The following is an 18837-nucleotide window of genomic DNA, read 5'->3' as shown; positions in this document are numbered from 1 at the left end:
AAGAGCAGCATTGACCAATCAGAGCCAATCAGTCACAGCAGCATATAGTGCCATAGACTAATGATGCAAGCTAATGTACTGCGTGCATCAGGTAGTCGAAGAAGTGATGCAGTTATCTTTGTTTGTCCGGGACTGGTGTGGGTTGCTTTAAATGCAGTCACTCCACAACTTTTCTTTAAATAATATGCTGACTTCTTTCAAAGATGGAATTGTTTTTACAATCTGATTCTCATTTAGTTAGGCAGCTTATTAAAGAATGCTCTATTTCCAGAGATTGCTTCATCGTAATCAGGAAGGTCAGCTCCTGGAATTAGTTTGTATTGACAGCAGATATCTCCCAGCTTTAGAAAACGTGTTCGAAAGATACAAACCTGAAAAAATGCTGCATGAATGCTTGAAGCCACTTGACTGCTTCAGGAATCGTATTCATCGCGAAGCAAATAGAAGATTGTATATCTCTATGATTGTTTAATAATTTAGTGTTGTCTCTCAGAGGACCACCTGAAAATTCTAAAAAATGTATTCTGACCTGACAGAATGCAGGGAAAACGAGGGACAGAACTCAAACAGAGCCAACGCAGAAGCCAATGGCTTTGTGCAGCTACGGGTTCTACTACTTTTTTTTTTTTTAATAATTCTTTCTTTATTAAAAAATATTTTCAAATATTTAACAAACAGGACAGGCAATAATCCAAGTCCAAAACAGACTTGGCAAACAAATCTTGGTAAATAAATGCTCAGATGTCTAAAAGAATACACATATTGTGTATAAACTTATTTGCATATATACTAGACTAGCTGATATACCCGGCTTCGCCCGAGTTAATTTGGTACTGGTGTTTATCTGGTGTTCACACGGAAAATCTTATGAAGTCGTGGTTACTTTAGAGATACTGAGGAAAAACATATGTTCACCATTTTGCATAGGTCTCTGCGTTACCCAGGAAACACCACGTGGAGGCAACCATGCAACGTTTCTTTATATAAAATGACATCAGGAAGTGAGAGAATTAGATTACGTACATAAAATTTGGACACTAATTCTTTTGTGTTTAGAATGGAATAATCGAGTTGGGACTCATTAACTTTTCATAGTTATGACACAATCAATGCTTGTGCCAAATTTCCCATTTCTATGACACCGGGAAGTGAGAGATTTAGAATATGTACGTAAAATTTGGACGCTAATTCTTTTGCATATAGAATTAAATAATGGAGTTGGGACCCATTAGCTTTTCCTATTTATGACATAATCAATGCTCGTGCCAAATTTCCTGTTTCTATGACACCGGAAAGTGAGAAAATTACATTCCGCACGTAAAATTTGGACGCTAATTCTTTTGCGCATAGAATTGAATAATGGAGTTGGGACCCATTAGCTTTTCCTATTTATGACATAATCAATGCTCTTGCCAAATTTCCCATTTCTATGACACCGGAAAGTGAGAAAATTACATTCTGTACGTAAAATTTGGACGCTAATTCTTTTGCGCATAGAATTGAATAATCGAGTTGGGACCCATTAGCTTTTACTATTTATGACATAATCAATGCTCGTGCCAAATTTCCTGTTTCTATGACAACGGAAAGTGAGAAAATTACATTCCGTACGTAAAATTTGGACGCTAATTCTTTTGCGCATAGAATTGAATAATCGAGTTGGGACCCATTAGCTTTTACTATTTATGACATAATCAATGCTCGTGCCAAATTTCCCATTTCTATGACACCGGAAAGTGAGAAAATTACATTCCGTACGTAAAATTTGGACGATAATTCTTTTGCGTATAGAATTGAATAATCGAGTTGGGACCCATTAGCTTTTACTATTTATGACATAATCAATGCTCGTGCCAAATTTCCTGTTTCTATGACAACGGAAAGTGAAAAAATTACATTCCACACGTAAAATTTGGACGCTAATTCTTTTGCGCTAGAATTGAATAATCGAGTTGGGACCCATTAGCTTTTCCTATTTATGACATAATCAATGCTCATGCCAAATTTCCCGTTTCTATGACACCGGAAAGTGAGAAAATTAGATTCCGTACGTAAAATTTGGACGCTAATTCTTTTGCGCACAGAATTGAATAATCGATTTTGGACCCATTAGCTTTTACTATTTATGACATAATCAATGCTCGTGCCAAATTTCCTGTTTCTATGAAACCGTAAAGTGAAAAAATTACATTCCGCACATAAAATTTGGACGCCAATTCTTTTGTGCTAAAATTAAATAATGGAATTGGGACCTATTAACTTTTCCTATTTATGACATAATCAATGCTCCTGCCAAATTTCCCGTTTCTATGACACCGGCAAGTGAGAAAATTACATTCCGCACGTAAAATTTGGACGCTAATTCTTTTGCGCATAGAATTGAATAATCGAGTTGGGACCCATTAGCTTTTCCTATATATGACATAATCAATGCTCGTGCCAATTTCCCGTTTCTATGACACCGGAATGTGAGAAAATTAGATTCCGTACGTAAAATTTGGACACTAATTCTTTTGCGCATAGAATTGAATAATCGAGTTGGGACCCATTAGCTTTTACTATTTATGACATAATAAAGGCTCCTGCCAAATTTCCTATTTCTATGACACTGGAAAGTGAAGAAATTACATTCCGCACGTAAAATTTCGACGCCAATTCTTTTGCGTTAGAATTGAATAATGGAGTTGGGACCCATTAGCGTTTCCTATTTATGACATAATCAATGCTCGTGCCAAATTTCATGTTTCTATGACACCAGAAAGTGAGAAAATTAGATTCCGTACGTAAAATTTGGACGCTAATTCTTTTGCGCATAGAATTGAATAATGGAGTTGGGACCCATTAGCTTTTCCTATTTATGACATAATCAATGCTCGTGCCAAATTTCCCGTTTCTATGACATTGGGAAGTGAGTGATTTAAATTATCTACGTTAAATTTCGACGCCAATTCTTTTGCGCTAGAATTGAATAATCGAGTTGGGACCCAATTTCTTTTCCTATTTTGGAGATAATCTATGCTTGCGCCAAATTTCATGTTTCTACGACATTGGGAAGTTGGAGAACTTTTGGCGAGTCAGTGAGTGAGTCAGTGAGTCAGTGAGTCAGTGAGTCAGTCAGTGAGTCAGTCAGTCAGTGAGTCAGTCAGTCAGTGAGTCAGTCAGTCAGTGAGTCAGTGAGTCAGTGAGTCAGTGAGTCAGTCAGTCAGTCAGTCAGTGAGTCAGTCAGTCAGTGAGTCAGTCAGTCAGTGAGTCAGTCAGTCAGTGAGTCAGTCAGTCAGTCAGTCAGTCAGTCAGTCAGTCAGTCAGTCAGTCAGTCAGTCAGTCAGTCAGTCAGTCAGTCAGTCAGTCAGTGAGGGCTTTCAGCTTTATATATATAGATAAGTGAAGGTTAAGGATAAAGCATCCACCACCATTAAGTAGGGTATAGAGCAGGGGTGTAACTTGAAGCTCCTAGGTCCCAATGCAAAACCTGTAACAGGGCCCCCAACTATGATGCTTTATTCATAGTACTGGGCTCCCTAGTTGGAGAAGAGAGGCATTATGGGTCCCCTAAGGCTCATGGGCCCGTGTGCAACCACATTCGCTGCATCCTCTATAGTTACACTAGTGGTATAGAGAGAAATAAAATTTGAACTTGTTCAAACAATATTGCACATTATTTCATATGGCCAGCGGGCCCGGACAGGCAGCACACTCTCCAAAAAAAATAAAATATACAATATACACAACTCTAAGGGATTCATATTGAGATATTTTGTCCAAGGTGCCTATATCTATGGGAATATACTTCTTCTAAATGGTACGTACGATTAACCCTTTCCAATCCATTTATTTTTTCTCATCCATTCTCCCCAGCTCCAAATAAATTGGAGCTGGGGAAAATGGATGAGAATAAATACATTTTCCCTACACCCTCCTGATCTGACAGAGTTCAGGAGGGTGAAGGTGGTCACTACACCGTGGGGGAAATGTGGACGTAATAATTCCGCATTCTCCCTTCAGGCTCCCGGCTCGGCGTTCATGTAACAGCTGTGGGTCAGGTGACACTGGCAGTCACATGATCGCCGGCCGGAATCTCTCAGCATTACATAGCACTAATTGAGCGCTATGTAATGTGTAAAGGAGAAGGCAGAAAGGGCTAAAAACCCTTTCTGCCTTCTCCTTGGGGGTCCTTGATGAGGATCAGTGCAGGAGTGTATCTGCACACGATGTGTCTGATGATCGGGTGCAGATGCATTCCTGCACTGTAGTGTCGGGCCTGTCCCGACATCGGAGCTGTGGAGGAAAATGATGTCGGGGCAGGCCCGACATTGGATTGGAAAGGGTTAATAGACTGAATAACTTCAGAAAGTGAAGATTTATCTGTGAACTTCCATTTCTTAGGAATTGTCAAACAATGACACAAGGAAAATATGAGAAGTAAGAACTGAATAATAGTAACCTATTTGTATGTCCAAAAAAAAAAAGAGCCAGTGCTGAATCGGAGGCCATGTAATGATGTATTACAGTATAAACAGAATTAAAGATCCCATTCAGAAAGAACAAAGAACAGTGCAAAACCAAGGCATATAAAAATAAGTTCCTTTGAGTCCACAACCCTTCCGACACATTTCGGAGACAGAATTGGTCATTTTAGCAAAGGTTCCAATGCATAAATATTTTTGACAAGGACTGCCAATGTCTAATTCCATGGGAAACCTTTTTAGCCCAGGAGAGAGTTGATCTCCAATCCTCCAAATGTAATTGTTGTTTAAAATCCCAAAGTAGCATATGTGAAGACTTAGGCCTCCTTCCCACGAGCGTGACGGGGTCCGCCGCGTAATATTACGCAGTGAAGCCCGTCACAGCGCCCCCCAGAGCCCCTATACTTACCTGCGGGAGATAGCGTGAAATCGCTTCCCCGCCCACCGCCGCCGCGTCACCGCCCGTCACCGCCCACCGCCGCCGCGTCACTGGCCGTGTCACGTGACGCGGCCGGCCGCGTCATATGGCGTCATATGACGCGCGGCGGTGGGCGGGAAAGCGTTTTTTCACGCTATCTCCCGCTGGTTACAGCGGGAGATAGCGTGAACGGACGGCTTCCATTGACTGCAATGGAAGCCGTCAGTGCGTACAGCCCGTCCTCACCCGCAGAAAATAGAGCATGCTGCGGGTGAGGACGGGAGAAATCGCGGTGCGTAATTCCGCGGTGGAATTACGCATCGTGAGCATTGTGCTATTAGGTTCAATAGAACCTAATAGCTGCGGGCAACGCAGCGGATTTTCGCCGCGAATTACGCGGCGGAAATCCGTTCGTGGGAAGGAGGCCTTACTTTAGGAAGCCAAGAAAAAAAGAGTCATCGTAAAATATAGAAATACTTTAGAATGCACAAGCAGACATGGCGAAAGAGGTAAAAGCAGACCTGGGATAAAGAGGCTTATGGATATCGCCAACTATAATGCTTTATTCATACTCCTGGGCTCCCTATATGGAGAATATGGGCCTTATGGGCCCCCTAAGGGTCCTGGGCCCGGGTGCATCCCCTATAGTTACGCCCCTGGCTTCTAGGACTTCAGACACAAAAAATGTTACAGAGAGGAAAGCTAATTGGTTCAGTGATAAATGAAGAAGATTAATGCTTTGCAAAAAGCTTAAAATTTCCTTCAGTTGAGATTGGTGTGTATTTGTATTTTGCCTTAAAGAAAGAATAATATGAGAATGCATTAGTAATTTCTTGAGGGTGTGTCATCTTATGCCCTTTAGAATCTGGAAGAAATCTAATTCTCTCCTTAGATTTAAGCCTTTTAAGTCATTTGGCTAAAAACGCTCCAGTACGGTTATCATGAGCATAAAATTGCATGTCATTTTCTGAAAGACAATGTTATGCTTTACAGCCAGATGACTTTGTGGTTTCGCACACAGTCTGAAAATTCCAGTTCTATGGGGTGTAGAATTAACTTATTTAGGGAATCAATTGTATTAATTTGGGAGATCAGGAGAGTCATCTCCCCCTCTCTTTTCCTCCTAGCTCTGGAACAGTCCCTCAGCTCCAACTCAGGTAAGTTCGGCCGCACGCCACTGTTAGTGGACCCATCCAGATGTCCAGGAAGGTACAGGAGGATAAGGGAAGCCCCCTGTGCAGAAAGTGAAGTTCAGTAGGGGGGAAAATCTTCCTTTGTAAAATTATGGATCAGAGGAACAGTGTCTTTTCCCTGTACCCTCTCCATTCCGTGCCTAGCCATGCCCCCAGTACTAAAACTTTTTTTACAATCTACATCACAACTCCTTATCAACTTGCATAGACAACACTCTATAGTGTCTAAGCATGTTAATCTGTTTATCCACACTTCACTGTACAATAGACCTATCATTCTTCTCATTAACCGACTACACATTAATAATAATGCTACAGTGCTCGACTATCTCTGTCAATTCCATAGACATTGTATAGAGCAGCAGGGCATATTCATGACCACAGTTCTATTCAAACTCCCCTAGAATGGTGGGTTCATTTAGGTGGCGAACTAGGCGATAAATGTTTTCCATGGAATAACTTCTACTATATGAATAGAAAGAAATGTGTAAGCTTAATTTTTTTTGTAACATATGCAATGCAATGTAGTAATAGGGTAAGTTTAAGTATTAATTACAGCAATTTTTTTTATTTCAGTACTTCTCTGGAAGAGGTGAAGGAGTTGTACCTAGAAGCAGCACATCAGAATGGTGATCTGATAGACCCTGACTTGCAAACTGGACTAGGTGTTTTATTTAACCTTAGTGGAGAGTTTGATAGAGCTGTGGATGCATTCAACTCTGCCTTAATGGTGCGACCAGATGTAAGCAGTTTTTAAGAATTAAAAAAGCTTCTACTATGGTTATGTTCAAGTTTAAAACTTTACTGCCTATGACTTTTTATTCCTTAAAGGGGCTTCCCATGACAAAAAATTGCTTCACAACCTCTCTGTAGCCAATCACTGATTATAGAGGGTCATTGTGCGGCGCAGAGTGCAAGCTCTCGCACATGACCTGAAGGTTGCAAGTTCTATCCCTACAAGGTTCAGGTAGCCGGCTCAAGGTCGGCTCAGCCTTCCATCCTTCTGAGGTCGGTAAAATGAGTACCCAGCTTGGTGGGGGATAATAAATAAATTACCTGAAAGCGCTGCGGAATAAGTTGGCGCTATACAAATAACATGATTTATTGTGTGGCCAGTGATTGGCTGCAGCAGTCATATGTCTTGATCAGCAGCATAGAGGAAGGACAGTGGAGTGTGGCTGTGGAGCAATTTTAACAAGCCTTAAGAAAAGGAGCAGCATATGAGGTGGACATGAAAATCCTCAGAGCATTTCTCTTTTCCAGGACATAATTCTTTATTTCAATCCATAAAAAGGCAGACAACATTTTGACAGCTGCCTGTGGTCTTTATCAAGTCAATGCCAACATGCACTACATGACACATTATATACACCATACAACAAGACTCTACATCAATCACCATAACCCATTAAAACCCGACGACCATCAGCCACAATACCAATAGGACAGTTGTTGAACACTGATGTGTATGAATTGTTGCAACAGAATCCTACTGCGCTGTATTTAAGTAAACTCAGAGATGTATTGGATGAGGCCTTGTCTTTGGAGAACAGTGATAAACAGCTGTATGACTTCCTGTTGCCGTCTGCTCCAGTAGTACCGATCCTGTACACCCTGCCGAAGATACAGAAGAACCTTGAAGCCCCCCCTAGGTCGTCCCATCATTTCCGGGAGGGGCTCGATTTTTAACAATGTATCCAGGTTCTTGGACAGGGTGTTAAGGCGATACACGATGGAGGTGCGTTCTTACATACAGGATACCACTGACTTTTTACTGAAGTTGTGAGAAGTAACATTGACCGAGAGAGTTATCCTCGGATCTTTTGATGTAACCTCATTGTACACTATCATTGACCATTCTAGTGGTTTACAGGCTACAAGATATCACCTGATACGTTCTGAGCTGTCAAATAGGTGTTTGGAATTTGTGATGACACTCCTCTCTATGGTGTTGCACCACAATTTTTTTCTCTATAACAACAAGTTCTACCATCAGAAAGAAGACTTGCTATTAGAGATGAGCGAGTATACTCGCTAAGGCACATTACTCGAGCAAGTAGTGCCTTAGCCGAGTATCTCCCCGCTCGTCTCTAAAGATTCGGGGGCCGGTGCGGTCGACAGGTGAGTTGCGGCAGGGAGCGGGGTGGAGCGGGAGGGAGAGAGGGAGAGAGAGATCTCCCCTCCGTTCCTCCCCGCTCCCTGCCCCCCGCCGGCCCCCGAGTCTTTAGAGACGAGTGGGGAGATACTCGGCTAAGGCACTACTCGCTCGAGTAATGTGCCTTAGCGAGTATACTCGCTCATCTCTACTTGCTATCACCCGCATGTTTGCACACTCACATGCAGATTTTTGTTCCAGATTTGCCACAGATTTCATCAATTTTTTTCCAAATAAAAATCCATTGAAAGAATTGATGTGCTGCAGATATCAATATCCAATCCGCATGTGCATCTGCGCTGAAGATTTTAGCAGCATGTAGATAAGATTTGTTAAAATTTGATCCACTTTCCTGATACTGTATTACGCCACGGAAAACCCACAACTAATGGACTACATCTGCAGGTGACAGTACTGTGTCCTATTCAGAAAAGAAACGTTTCATATATACCTACAGTCTTAAAAAAGATGAGTATTTCCACCTAGCCATTCACTTCACTAGTGACCATGACAATGGCAGCCACTAATAGCCCAGTATTGTGACAATGTGTCCACAAGGCTAGGACTGGCTGCCATGGATATCACATCATGACCTGACATCCTAAAGAGAGGACTAGCAGCAGACGGGAGTGGCGAAATCAGTATTTTTTAGGTCTTTAATAGAGATGAGCGAACACCAAAATGTTCGGGTGTTCGTTATTCGGAACGAACTTCCCGCGATGTTCGAGGGTTCGTTTCGAACAACGAACCCCATTGAAGTCAATGGGCGACCAGAGCATTTTTGTATTTCGCCGATGCTCGCTAAGGTTTTCATGTGTGAAAATCTGGGCAATTCAAGAAAGTGATGGGAATGACACAGAAACGGATAGGGCAGGCGAGGGGCTACATGTTGGGCTGCATCTCAAGTTCACAGGTCCCACTATTAAGCCACAATACCGGCAAGAGTGGGCCCCCCCCCTCCCAACAACTTTTACTTCTGAAAAGCCCTCATTAGCATGGCATACCTTTGCTAAGCACCACACTAGCTACAACAAAGCACAATCACTGCCTGGATGACACTCCGCTGCCACTTCTCCTGGGTTACATGCTGACCAACCGCCCCCCCTCCCCCCACAGCGCACACCAAAGTGTCCCTGCGCAGCCTTCAGCTGCCCTCATGCCACGCCACACTCATGTCTATTTAGAAGTGCGTCTGCCATGAGGAGGAACCGCAGGCACACACTGCAGAGGGTTGGCATGGCTAGGCAGCGGCCCTCTTTAAAAGGGGCGGGGCGATAGCCCACAATGCTGTACAGAAGCAATGAGAAATAGAATCCTGTGCCACCGCCATCAGGAGCTGCACACGTAGGCATAGCAATGGGGAACCTATGTGCCACACACTATTCATTCTGTCAAGGTGTCTGCATGCCCCAGTTAGACCGGGCTTTTTAATTCATAGACACAGGCAGGTACAACTCCCTATTGTGAAGTCCCTGTCGACCCACAGCATGGGTGGGTGCCAGGAAGCCACCGGCGGTACATAGAAATATCCCATTGCATTGCCCAACACAGCTGAGGTAGTAATGTCGTGCGTAATACAGGTGGGCTTCGGTCCACACTGCATGCCCCAGTCTGACCGGGGTTCTTTACAAGTGGACACATGTAGGTTACACTCCGTGTGCACCTACAGCATGGGTGGCTCCCTGGAACCCACCGGCGGTACATAAAAATATCCCATTGCATTGCCCAACACAGCTGAGGTAGTAATGTCGTGCTTAATGCAGGTGGGCTTCGGCCCACACTGCATGCCCCAGTCAGACTGGGGTTCTTTACAAGTGGACACATGTAGGTTAAACTCCCTGTGGACCCACTGCCTGGGTGGGTGCCAGGAAGCCACCGGCGGTACATAGAAATATCCCATTGCATTGCCCAACACAGCTGAGGTAGTAATGTCGTGCGTAATACAGGTGGGCTTTGGCCCACACTGCATGCCCCAGTCAGACTGGGGTTCTTTAGAAGTGTACAGATGTATTAAAAACTCCGTGTGCACCTACAGCATGGGTGGCTCCCTGGAACCCACCGGCAGTACATAAAAATATCCCATTGCATTGCCCAACACAGCTGAGGTAACGTCAGCTGTAATGCAGGTGGGCTAAAAATTAATTTGATTACACTGTAGGCGAGGGCCCACAAAAATTGCTGTATCAACAGTACTAATGTACATCCCAAAAATTGGCCATGGCCAGCCAAGAGGGCAGGTGAAACCCATTAATCGCTTTGGTTAATGTGGCTTAAGTGGTAACTAGGCCTGGAGGCAGCCCAGTGTAACGAAAAATTGGTTCAAGTTAAAGTTCCAATGCTTTTAAGCGCATTGAAACTTATAAAAATTGTTCAGAAAAATTATTTGAGTGAGCCTTGTGGCCCTAAGAAAAATTGCCCGTTCAGCGTGATTACGTGAGGTTTCAGGAGGAGGAGCAGGAGGAGGAGGAGGAATATTAGACACAGATTGATGAAGCAGAAATGTCCCCGTTTTGGATGGTGAGAGAGAACGTAGCTTCCATCCGCGGGTGCAGCCTACGTATTGCTTACGTATCGCTGCTGTCCGCTGGTGGAGAACAGAAGTCTGGCGAAATCCAGCCTTTGTTCATCTTGATGAGTGTTAGCCTGTCGGCACTGTCGGTTGACAAGCGGCTACGCTTATCTGTGATGATTCCCCCAGCCGCACTAAACACCCTCTCCGACAAGACGCTAGCCGCAGGACAAGCAAGCACCTCCAGGGCATACAGCGCTAGTTCAGGCCACGTGTCCAGCTTCGACACCCAGTAGTTGTAGGGGGCAGAGGCGTCACCAAGGATGGTCGTGCGATCCGCTACGTACTCCCTCACCATCCTTTTACAGTGCTCCCGCCGACTCAGCCGTGACTGGGGAGCGGTGACACAGTCTTGGTGGGGAGCCATAAAGCTGGCCAGGCCCTTAAAGACTGTTGCACTGCCTGGGATGTACATGCTGCTCGATCTACGCACATCCCCTGCTACCTTGCCCTCGGTACTGCGCCTTCTGCCACTAGCGCTGTCGGCTGGGAATTTTACCATCAGCTTGTCCGCAAGGGTCCTGTGGTATAGCAACACTCTCGAACCCCTTTCCTCTTCGGGAATCAGAGTGGGCAGGTTATCCTTATACCGTGGATCGAGCAGTGTGTACACCCAGTAATCCGTCGTGGCCAGAATGCGTGCAACGCGAGGGTCACGAGAAAGGCATCCTAACATGAAGTCAGCCATGTGTGCCAGGGTACCTGTACGCAACACATGGCTGTCTTCACTAGGAAGATCACTTTCAGGATCCTCCTCCTCCTCCTCCTCCTCCTCCTCCTCCTCAGGCCATATACGCTGAAAGGATGACAGGCAATCAGCCGGTGTACCGTCAGCAGCGGCCCAAGCTGTCTCTTCCCCCTCCTCCTCATCCTCCTCATGCTCCTCCTCCTCCTCCTGTACGCGCTGAGAAATAGACAGGAGGGTGCCCTGACTATCCAGCGGCATACTGTCTTCCCCCGCCCCCGTTTCCGAGCGCAAAGCAGCTGCCTTTATGGTTTGCAGGGAATTTCTCAAGATGCATAGCAGAGGAATGGTGACGCTAATGATTGTAGCATCGCCGCTCACCACCAGGGTAGACTCCTCAAAATTACCAAGGACATGGCAGATGTCTGCCAACCAGGCCCACTCTTCTGAAAGGAATTGAGGAGGCTGACTCCCACTGCGCCGCCCATGTTGGAGTTGGTATTCGACTATAGCTCTACGTTGTTCATAGAGCCTGGCCAACATGTGGAGCGTAGAGTTCCACCGTGTGGGCACGTCGCACAGCAGTCGGTGCACTGGCAGCTTAAAGTGATGTTGCAGGGTGCGCAGGGTGGCAGCGTCCGTGTGGGACTTGCGAAAATGTGCGCAGAGCCGGCGCGCCTTTACGAGCAGGTCTGACAAGCGTGGGTAGCTTTTCAGAAAGCGCTGAACCACCAAATTAAAGATGTGGGCCAGGCATGGCACGTGCGTGAGGCTGCCGAGCTGCAGAGCCGCCACCAGGTTACGGCCGTTGTCACACACGACCATGCCCGGTTGGAGGCTCAGCGGCGCAAGCCAGCGGTCGGTCTGCTGTGTCAGACCCTGCAGCAGTTCGTGGGCCGTGTGCCTCTTATCGCCTAAGCTGAGTAGTTTCAGCACGGCCTGCTGACGCTTGCCCACCGCTGTGCTGCCACACCGCGCGACACCGACTGCTGGCGACATGCTGCTGCTAACACATCTTGATTGCGAGACAGAGGAGGAGGAGGAGGAGGAGGGTGCTTTAGTGGAGGAAGCATACACCTCCGCAGATACCACCACCGAGCTGGGGCCCGCAATTCTGGGGGTGGGTAGGACATGAGCGGTCCCAGGCTCTGACTCTGTCCCAGCCTCCACTAAATTCACCCAATGTGCCGTCAGGGAGATGTAGTGGCCCTGCCCGCCTGTGCTTGTCCACGTGTCCGTAGTTAAGTGGACCGTGGCAGTAACCGCGTTGGTGAGGGCGCGTACAATGTTGCGGGAGACATGGTCGTGCAGGGCTGGGACGGCACATCGGGAAAAGTAGTGGCGACTGGGAACTGAGTAGCGCGGGGCCGCCGCCTCCATGATACTTTTGAAGGACTCCGTTTCCACAACCCTATACGGCAGCATCTCAAGGCTGATGAATTTTGCTATGCGGACGGTTAACGTTTGAGCGTGCGGGTGCGTGGCGGCGTACTTGCGCTTGCGCTCCAACAGTTGCGCAAGCGACGGCTGGACGGTGCGCTGAACTACACTGCTGGATGGGGCAGAGGACAGCGGAGGTGAGGGTGTGGGTGCAGGCCAGGAGACGGTAGTGCCTGTGTCCTGAGAGGGGGGTTGCATCTCAGTGGCAGGTTGGGGCACAGGGGGAGAGGCAGGGGTGCAAACCAGAGGCGCTGAATGGCCTTCGTCCCACCTTGCGGGGTGCTTGGCCATCATATGTCTGCGCATGGTGGTGGTGGTGAGGCTGTTGGTGTTGGCTTCCCGGCTGAGCTTTGCGCGACAAAGGTTGCACACCACTGTTCGTCGGTCGTCAGGCGTCTCTGTGAAAAACTGCCAGACCTTAGAGCACCTCGGCCTCTGCAGGGTGGCATGGCGCGAGGGGGCGCTTTGGGAAACACTTGGTGGATTATTCGGTCTGGCCCTGCCTCTACCCCTGGCCACCGCACTGCCTCTTGCAACCTGCCCTGCTGATGCCCTTGACTCCCCCTCTGAAGACCTGTCCTCCTGAGTAAGCGTTGCACACCAGGTGGGGTCAGTCACCTCATCGTCCTGCTGCTCTTCCTCCGAATCCTCTGTGCGCTGCTCCCTCGGACTTACTGCCCTTACTACTACCTCACTGCAAGACAACTGTGTCTGATCGTCATCGTCCTCCTCACCCACAGAAAGTTGTTGAGACAGTTGGCGGAAGTCCCCAGCCTCTTCCCCCGGACCCCGGGAACTTTCGAATGGTTGGGCATCAGTGACGATAAACTCCTCTGGTGGGAGAGGAACCGCTGCTGCCCAATCTAAGCAGGGGCCCGAGAACAGTTCCTGGGAGTGTTCCCGCTCCTGAGCAGGTGTCATTGTAGTGGAGTGAGGAGGCTGGGAGGAAGGAGGAGCAGCAGACAGAGGATTCGGATTTGCAGCAGTGGACGGCGCAGAACTGCGGGTAGACGATAGGTTGCTCGAAGCACTTTCTGCCATCCAGGACAGGACCTGCTCACACTGCTCATTTTCTAATAACCGTCTCCCGCGTGGACCCATTAATTGGGTGATGAATGTGGGGATACCAGAAACGTGCCTCTCTCCTAATCGCGCAGCAGTCGGCTGCGACACACCTGGATCAGGAGCTCGGCCTGTGCCCACACCCTGACTTGGCCCTCCGCGTCCTCGGCCGCGTCCACGTCCTCTAGGCCTACCCCTACCCCTCAGCATGCTGTATTACCAGTGATTTGATTTCACAGGCAGCTAATAAATTGGCGCAAGACTGCAGGCCAAATATAATTTTTTCCCTTTTTTGAAAACGAAAGGCCCCACTGCCTCTAGTGAATGTATAATCTAAGTTTAATAACTGTGCTGTTTTCCTGCTAATGTGTCACAGAACGTGAGGGTAGCAGAGTTATTAACTGTGGCAGAGCAGGTATTTTTTTTCCCCAATTAAGGAAAGCAAATGGCGAAGCCAGGAGTAAAACGTAGCTGGGTGCGTCTGATTTTTACAGGTTGCACACGCAGCCGACACGTGTCCACCGCCCTTAGGACGGACAGAGGCAGGACAAATAGAATTATTTTCCGTTTTTTTGCACCAAAAGGCAGCACTGCGTATATTCTATGAACATGAGAAGTTTAATAACTGTGCTGTTTTCCTGCTAATGTGTCACAGAACGTGAGGGTAGCAGAGTTATTAACTGTGGCAGAGCAGGTATTTTTTTTCCCAATTAAGGAAAGCAAATGGCGAAGCCAGGAGTAAAACGTAGCTGGGTGCGTCTGATTTTTACAGGTTGCACACGCAGCTCACACGTGTCCACCGCCCTTAGGACGGACAGAGGCAGGACAAATAGAATTATTTTCACTTGTTTTACAAGCAAAAGGCAGCACTGCGTATATTCAATGAATAATAACTGTGTTGTGGCCCTGCCTATACAATTCTTTCCCTGCAGTATCAATGGAGGGTGCAGTGCTCTGCAGAGGCGATTTTGAGAAGCAAAAAAAAATGCAGCACAGCTAACAGCAGCCTGGACAGTACTGCACACGGTTAAATATGGCCCTAGAAAGGACCGTTGAGGTTCTTGAAGGCTACACTCACTCCTAACACTCTCCCTGCCTATGCAGCACTTCTGTCCCTAATGCCAGGTGCAACGCTCTGCAGAGCCGATTTTGAGAAGAAAAAAAAATTGCCACTGCTAACAGCAGCCAACACACAGCTATCAGTGGCCCTAATAAGGACCTTTGGGGGGTCTTGAAGCCTACACTAACTACCAATTCTTTCCCTACAGCAGCTCCGGTACAAACAGCACTGTCCCTCATCTAACTCACACGGCATCTGAGGCGAGCCGCGGGAGGGGCCGACTTTTATGTTCGGGTGACACCTGATCTTCCCAGCCACTCACAGCAGGGGGGTGGTATAGGGCTTGAATGTCACAGGGGGAAGTTGTAATGCCTTCCCTGTCTTTCAATTGGCCAGAAAAGCGCGCTAACGTCTCAGGGAAGGAAGTGAAAGTAACCAGAACACCGCATGGTGTTCGTTACGAATAACGAACATCCCGAACACCCTAATATTCGCACGAATATCAAGCTCGGAAGAACACGTTCGCTCATCTCTAGTCTTTAAGTATATTTGAAATATGTTTATTTTTCTACAAAAAGCCCAAAATGGGTTTTACAAAATTAATCTGTTGATTAAAACCCTAGAATAATGCAACAATATAACATGGTTTATGTTATAAGACTGTGTTTCAGTTTACCTATTTCTTAACAGGACTATTCCTTGTGGAACCGTCTAGGTGCAACACTAGCAAATGGAGATCGAAGTGAAGAAGCCGTAGAAGCCTACACAAAAGCGCTGGAAATACAACCAGGTTTCATTAGAAGCAGATACAATTTAGGAATAAGCTGTATTAACCTGGGAGCTCACAGGTTAGCAATGCTAAGAGTCACAAAAAATGTGTATGTGTGTGTATATATATTATATATAAAATATTGTGGCAACCTAGAGGTTACTTGTGTACGGGGATCACCATCTTCTCCCTTAAGATGGTTGGCACCACATTCATAGAGACGCTAGACAACTGGATTCTTCAACACTCTGGCGTCTACCAGCTTTATTACACATACATCTGGGTTTCCAACCCGTAGTGTTTTTGTCACTATACATTAATAGTGCGTCTTTCCCTGTCAGACTAGGGACCAACACAGTCTGGTCCGCGCCGGACCCCAGGCTTTGCAGATCCTGAAGCTGTCTCCACAGCCTCTTTCCCTGGCTTTCAGCAGGGAACTCAATGTGTCTGGAGGTTTTAACTACTCCAGACACAGTCCTACAGCTGTCCTTGCTGATTAGCACACATTATGCCTGATTTTACGCCCTCTGCAGGCCATCCTGTATACTACCTTGCTACAATATTATATATAACCATATTCGTTAAGAATTGCTGATTGCAGATTTTTTTTTTTTTCAATGTCACAATTAGAGATGAGCGAGCGTACTCGCTAAGGCAAACTACTCGAGCGATTAGTGCCTTATGCGAGTACCTGCCTGCTCGTCTCTAAAGATTCAGGTGCCGGCGGGGGAGAGCGGTGAGTTGCGGGAGTGAGCAGGGGGAGGCGGGGAGGAGAGAGTGAGAGAGAGATCTCCCTCCCATTCCTCCCCGCTCTCCCCCGCCGCTCCCTGCCCCCCGCCGGCACCCGAATCCTTAGAGACGAGGGGGCAGGTACTCACATAAGGCACTACTCGCTCGAGTAGTTTGCCTTAGCAAGTATGCTCACTCATCTCTAGTCACAATCTATATAAAAAAAAATCTAATATTGTGCAGTTTCCCTCTGACCACAAAGATTAATAATAGTTTACTAGTTTATTTACTGAAATAAGGCCTCCTCTGATTATAGTCTTCTGTTTTCCCTTTTCTTCTCTACCTCAGCTCAGAGCACTACAAAGACTTCTTCATAACTTGTCTACTATTTCCAATGCCCCTCTCAGTGTCACACAGTAATAATTTTCTGTTATGCTCCCCCTTCATAATGACAATTTCCCTCTTTCTTAACGTTAAACTTTCACCATCTGTGCCCCTACAAAGCTGTATTGCCCACTTTGTATGCGCACAAAGTTACAATGTCCACACAATGCTGCCACATGTAGTGATCTAACATATCTTTCATGCCCCCACAGTGCCCCTACGTAGCTATGGTGTCCCAATGGTACACGCATATATTTCTAGTATACCAAGGGTGCCCCTCCAGTGCTTCCATATAGAATAGTGTCCCAACGGTGCCCCCACAGAACTGTAGTGTCCCCTGGTGCCCACACATTACTGTAGTGATCTCATATATCTGTAGTAATCCCACATAGCTGCAGGGTCCTGACATAGCTGTAGTATCTCCATAGTGCCTTACCATAGATATAGTGTCCCAACAGTCAGACTTACTATTGACTTATGCCCAAAAGAACAAATGTATGGCTTTTCTTTCCTTCTTGGTGTCTGGAAAAGTCTGCAAGGTTTGCTACATGGCCAATATTTAGAGACATGACATGTGACTTCTTACAAATTTCTCAACTTTGTGCTACATATGATAAATTTGTCACATCTTTAAACAGGGGAAATGAAAAAAAGTTGCCAGAAAACTGCTGTCAAAATCCCCTGGATAAAGCCCCCCTCATGTGTGTTTGAGACTTGTGTAGTAATGAGACCAACCAGTACAATTATCCATCAGCAATGACTGCAGACTATCCCATGATTACGGTTCAGCTTGAACAACAATAGTATTCTGCACACCAAAGAATTAGTAAAGATAACACATACAATAGATATGGATTATGTTTAGTATGATGATTATTTTTTAAGACTTATTATTACATATCTGATTCCAGATTCTGCTTGACCTGCATGCTTATCATTTATATATTTGCTTTCTAGAGAGGCTGTTAGCAACTTCCTGACGGCTCTAAATCTGCAGAGGAAAAGTAGAACTCATCAGCAAGCTCAGCATCCTGTAAACTCAGGCAACATTTGGGCTGCACTCAGGATAGCGCTCTCCATGATGGACCAACCAGAACTCTTTCATGCCGCCAATGTGGGAGACCTGGACATCCTATTAAGAGCATTTAATATAGAATCTTGAAAACTTGTCTGAGCCTCAAGAACAGTCTTATTTTTATTTTTATTTTTTTTTACAAAGAACGTTATATTTGCTGTCTTCAGCTGGGCATGGTATTCAGTACTTCCATCAGATGATAACTTGGCTTTTTTCCCAAAGCTTGCTGGGTTATATCTGACACAAAAAGCACAATTAAACAAGCGGTTGTACATGAATCCTACTTTATGAACAATTTGAAAAAAGAAGTATCTTTCCACTAATTAATATTTACATAGAAATATTCTTATAGTAAATGACTGGTATACAGGGGACCTATTCCATTTTCAAGCATTTGTTACAGAAAACCGTCCCTGTTACCTGCTGCTGTTCTTCATTCACTATTGGATGTCAATGTTTGGAAGGTGCTTTCTATATAAACTAGCACTGCAACCACCTGCAGAACATGGAGGAACTCTTGATCAGTGCATGAGGATCTATACGTTTTTCACAGCCTGTATGATCTTTGAACATGCTAGTAGAGATGATGTAGTTTTGTTAGTACTATTTTGCATAACCTGATAGAATATAAATTTACGGTTGCACCTTCTAAGGAATGTCACCAATCCAATGCACGTCCCAATAAATCTACAGGAATACAGTGTGCAGCGGAGAGCGCTGTCAGAATGACGCTAGTTGCCTTTGTTAACATATATATATATATCAGTTGTATTGTCCGCAGGTGTAGCCAAACTGCCAGATTTGATATTTATTTTACTTCTTACACAATCAGTAA

The 18837-nt window shown here is 45.9% G+C and overlaps 1 protein-coding gene across 2 annotated transcripts in view; it reads left to right on the top strand.

Moving 5' to 3' along the window:
- PEX5L (peroxisomal biogenesis factor 5 like) overlaps nt 1–18089 on the top strand; it is a 94968-nt gene extending 76879 nt beyond the window's left edge. For both annotated transcript variants that reach the window (XM_066590086.1, XM_066590078.1), the window contains 3 exons: nt 6651–6816; nt 15736–15893; nt 17885–18089. In XM_066590086.1, the coding sequence (XP_066446183.1) occupies nt 6651–6816; nt 15736–15893; nt 17885–18089 (529 nt within the window). The remainder of the gene's footprint in view (nt 1–6650; nt 6817–15735; nt 15894–17884) is intronic.
- Nucleotides 18090–18837: the final 748 nt, after the last annotated feature.

Source organism: Eleutherodactylus coqui, chromosome 1 (assembly GCF_035609145.1).
Source record: "Eleutherodactylus coqui strain aEleCoq1 chromosome 1, aEleCoq1.hap1, whole genome shotgun sequence".
In the NCBI taxonomy this organism is placed as follows: Eukaryota; Metazoa; Chordata; class Amphibia; order Anura; family Eleutherodactylidae; genus Eleutherodactylus; species Eleutherodactylus coqui.
The sequence above is the reverse complement of the archived record's forward strand: the minus strand, read 5'-3'. Positions and strand labels throughout refer to the sequence as shown.